The sequence below is a fragment of the Procambarus clarkii genome, chromosome 39 (genome assembly GCF_040958095.1).
Source record: "Procambarus clarkii isolate CNS0578487 chromosome 39, FALCON_Pclarkii_2.0, whole genome shotgun sequence".
Taxonomy (NCBI): Eukaryota; Metazoa; Arthropoda; class Malacostraca; order Decapoda; family Cambaridae; genus Procambarus; species Procambarus clarkii.
The window spans coordinates 16,056,793-16,060,973 of NC_091188.1; the positions used below are offsets into that span (position 1 = coordinate 16,056,793).

The following is a 4,181-nucleotide window of genomic DNA, read 5'->3' on the forward strand; positions in this document are numbered from 1 at the left end:
TACTCTTAAGCAGTTTGTTTCCAGTAACAAAAGACCAATAAGCCTGCCAACGGGTAAGGATGGAGGAATGGATAACCGGATAAAAATCGGAATAAGGAATTCCTTTATGAGAGCCGGGACAAGAGCGGACAGCTTCTCTGGCGGCAGCATCCGCACGCTCATTTAAAGACACCCCAACATGACTGGGAACCCAACAAAACTCAACCGACTTATATTTACTGTGAACAAGAAACAGCCAATGTTGGATCTCGACAACCACTGGATGAACCGGATTAAAGGACCCGAGAGCCATGAGGGCACTATGAGAGTCAAAAACAACTACAAAGGAAGACTGACAACGAGAACGCAGGAAACGAAGAGCATAGAGAATAGCATAAAGCTCCGATGTGAAGATGCTAGTCTCCGGAGGTAAGCGACACATATAAGTGCGATCAGGAAAAACAACAGAGTAGCCTACACCGTCCGCAGACTTAGACCCATCGGTGAAGATGGAAGCGGAGCGGGAGAAGAAAAGTGCTCAAGGAAAAGGCGTTTCAGAACCGTAGGAGGGGTAAAAGCTTTAGTGATGTGGGTCAAGGATGTACAAAACTGCAGAAGGGGGACTCTCCACGGGGGCAAAGATGGAACAACACGAGGAGAAATATTAGAAATGGGTTCCCAGTAAGTTTCATTATCGTTTCAATAGATGTTCCCTTGTTCTAGTTCAACAAGCAACATCTAATAGTAAATTCCTCCCTCCTATTCATTACTGGGGATCCATATTCAGGGGATTATGTCTAATGGGCGATTTCCTGTTTCGTCGTCCATTAGAGGGAATTAATCAGGGCGGAGTGAATCAGGTGGTGGCAGTGGAATGTTCTAGAGTTCTCTAGAGTTACGGGTAGCTGATCCAGTACAATGCCTCGTTGGTGTAGTACCTAGTTAAACAATAACCTAGATGACAAGGTGTTGAACAAGAGAGGTTGCAATGGTAACTCTAAGGGAACTCTAGAATAGTTAACTAAGGGCGGGATAATGGACAAAAAGAGTCATTTACCCCGTCCCCGTTACACACTGACGACTTTTATTTGAACCACAACAACGCTGTAAATGTTTCACCCACGTACTACAAATATAAATAATCGCCAACAGAACCTGATCACCTAACCTAACCTAACCTAACCTTACCTAGCTAATTCCAAAATATGCCCAGTATGCTAATATATGAATAAATTAGCATACTATGCATATTTAGGAATTATATTAACTTTATGCAGTCTCTCCTGAGACTGATGGATGCATACTTCTACTAATAATATTAATTTATATGAGAACATATATATTTTTAAATGAACAGCATGTTAAAATCGATGAATGCGTTTTTGGGGTCGACCGCTGGATGGAATGGACTAGGTATGAGGACGGGTTGGCGTTGCCACGTACGTGTTTCCCATTACTTGCCTATACATGCTCTACCTCTTGGGCCCCAGTCATGATTGTTTTAATCTGATTTTAACAGTCGTATTTTGAACACAGTAAAGGACTTAGCTCTTGTACCCCTATATTTACTATACCATTTCTTGTTCTCGTTCCAGTGTACTCACCTATGTGTACTTAACCCATGCCTGGATTACCTTTTCAGTAACTGTTTTCACTTACCCTCTAGCAGATCCAAATAACCTAATTAAACTTACCTACTTGTGTCAGTAATTTCAAGTCATTTCGAGGTCGTTCTAGTGTACTTACCTATGGGTACTTGGCTATTCTTAGATTACCTCTTTTCAGTAATTGTTCTCCCTTACCTCTCAGAGGTTCATATACCTGTTTGTACTTACCAACTTTTAGCAGTTATTCAATGTCAGTTCTTAATTATTCCTTAACACTTAGCTAAGTGTAGTTAGATATTACAAGATTACCTTCTCATGTAATTGTTCTCCTTACCCTCTCAAATATCCACATGCATAATTGTACTTACCTATAGATTGTGTATGTATAGTGGAACTGGCTTCAAACCTGAACACAGAAATAACATCACATGAGACCAATATGCACGATAGGATGTACAAAATACCCCCCCCCCCCTCCCCGTTGAAAAACAGATGTGCAATAAGTACACCGAGAGAGATCAATCAACATCAAGGCCTCAAGATTTCAACACACTACAGTTACATGTAAGGAGTATAACTAGCCGGCCTCTCACAGTGTTCAAGACAGATCTCGACAAACACCTCCAAAGAATGCCTGATCAACCAGGCTGTGATTCATCCGTCAGGACAGCGCGCAGCCGCGTCCAACAGCCTGGTTTACCAGACTACCAACCAGGAGGCCTGATCGGAGATCGGGCCGCTGGGCCGTTGATCCCAGGAAGCTACACAAGGTATCCCCAAGGTAGGTATCATGAGTTACTATGATCTTTTCATATCATAACTCGTTTTTCTCCTTAACTTAATATTTCATCTTTCTTTTCATAACACAACTTCTTATGCAGTATCAGACTTAAGGGTGTCATATCTTCTTTATTCAACAAGGAAGAGTAACCTAACTTTTACTATCTAACTTTCATAGAAGCAAAACTAATTCAGATATCTTTAATGCAGTATCTAGTACATCTTACTCACAGTCATTCTATGTCATAAATGTCGTGTCTTGAATTAACAAAGTTTGTCTATCAGTATTTACACTCCTAATGTCCAAACTACGCAGGCTTATGTATACTCTCCTTGTGTGCATTTATAAAAAAAAAAATCGAAGTATTGCAGAGTGAGACTGGTGTGTGCAAGTGTGCGGGCATGGGGTAAGCGTGTGCGGGCATGGGGTAAGCGTGTGCGGGCATGGGGTAAGCGTGTGCGGGCATGGGGTAAGCGTGTGCGGGCATGGGGTAAGCGTGTGCGGGCATGGGGTAAGCGTGTGCGGGCATGGGGTAAGCGTGTGCGGGCATGGGGTAAGCGTGTGCGGGCATGGGGTAAGCGTGTGCGGGCATGGGGTAAGCGTGTGCGGGCATGGGGTAAGCGTGTGCGGGCATGGGGTAAGCGTGTGCGGGCATGGGGTAAGCGTGTGCGGGCATGGGGTAAGCGTGTGCGGGCATGGGGTAAGCGTGTGCGGGCATGGGGTAAGCGTGTGCGGGCATGGGGTAAGCGTGTGCGGGCATGGGGTAAGCGTGTGCGGGCATGGGGTAAGCGTGCGTCTGCGTATGGGAGTGTGTGTACGCTAAAGTGAGCATTAGTGTGAGAGCTATTCCATGTATTCTCTCACGACGTTTCCATTTACTAATTCGATATTCAACATTTTCATCCTTGTTTGTTTCTCGGATCCAACTGTTAGCCTTCATTTATTCGTTTATTTTCCCTTCTCTTGTTACGTCACCACATTATTGTTCACTCACCAGACGATGCTAAGGTATACTGCCTGTCCTTACTGTATTAAATAGTCATTAGTGGTTTCTGTAGTATCACACACTATCAACCTATCAACGGTAAAGGTAACTTTAGGCATCACATCTTCCTGTTTCTTTATAATCTCAATATTTCATCTCGATCTCTACTTTCGTACATATGGTGTACTCACCTATTTGTGCTTGCAGGATCGAGCATTGGCTCTTGGATCCCGCCTTTCTAGCCATCGGTTGTTTATATCAATGACTCCTGTCCCATTTCCCTATCATACCTAATTTTAAAAGCATGAATAGTATTTGCTTCCACAACCTGTTCCCCAAGTGCATTCCACTTTCCTACTACTCTCAAGCTAAAAGAAAACTTCCTAACATCTGTGACTCATCTGAGTTTCAAGCTTCCACCCATGTCCCCTCGTTCTGTTATTATTACGTGTGAACATTTCATATATTTCCACTTTCTCAATTTCCCTGAGTATTTTATATGTTCCTATCATATCTCCTCTCTCCCTTCTTTTCTCTAGTGTCGTAAGGTTCAGTTCCCTCAGACATTCTTCATATCCCATCCCTCGTAACTCTGGGACAAGCCTCGTCGCAAACCTCTGAACCTTCTCTAGTTTCCTTATGTGTTTCTTCAGGTGGGGGCTCCATGATGGCGCGGCATACTCTAAGACTGGTCTCACGTAGGCAGTGTAAAGCGCCCTAAAAGCCTCCTCACTTAGGTTTCTGAATGAAGTTCTAATTTTCGCCAGTGTAGAGTATGCTGCTGTCGTTATCCTATTTATATGTGCCTCAGGAGTTAGATTAGGTGTCA

General features: G+C 43.6%; 1 protein-coding gene across 1 annotated transcript in view; it reads left to right on the forward strand.

Annotated features, from left to right (window-relative positions):
* Positions 1-488: 488 nt before the first annotated feature.
* The window catches only part of LOC138372558 (uncharacterized), an 8,313-nt gene continuing 4,620 nt past the window's right edge, over positions 489-4,181 (forward strand). The window contains exons 1-2 of the mRNA XM_069338037.1: positions 489-541; positions 2,739-3,151. Coding sequence (XP_069194138.1) covers positions 489-541; positions 2,739-3,151 — 466 coding nt within the window. The remainder of the gene's footprint in view (positions 542-2,738; positions 3,152-4,181) is intronic.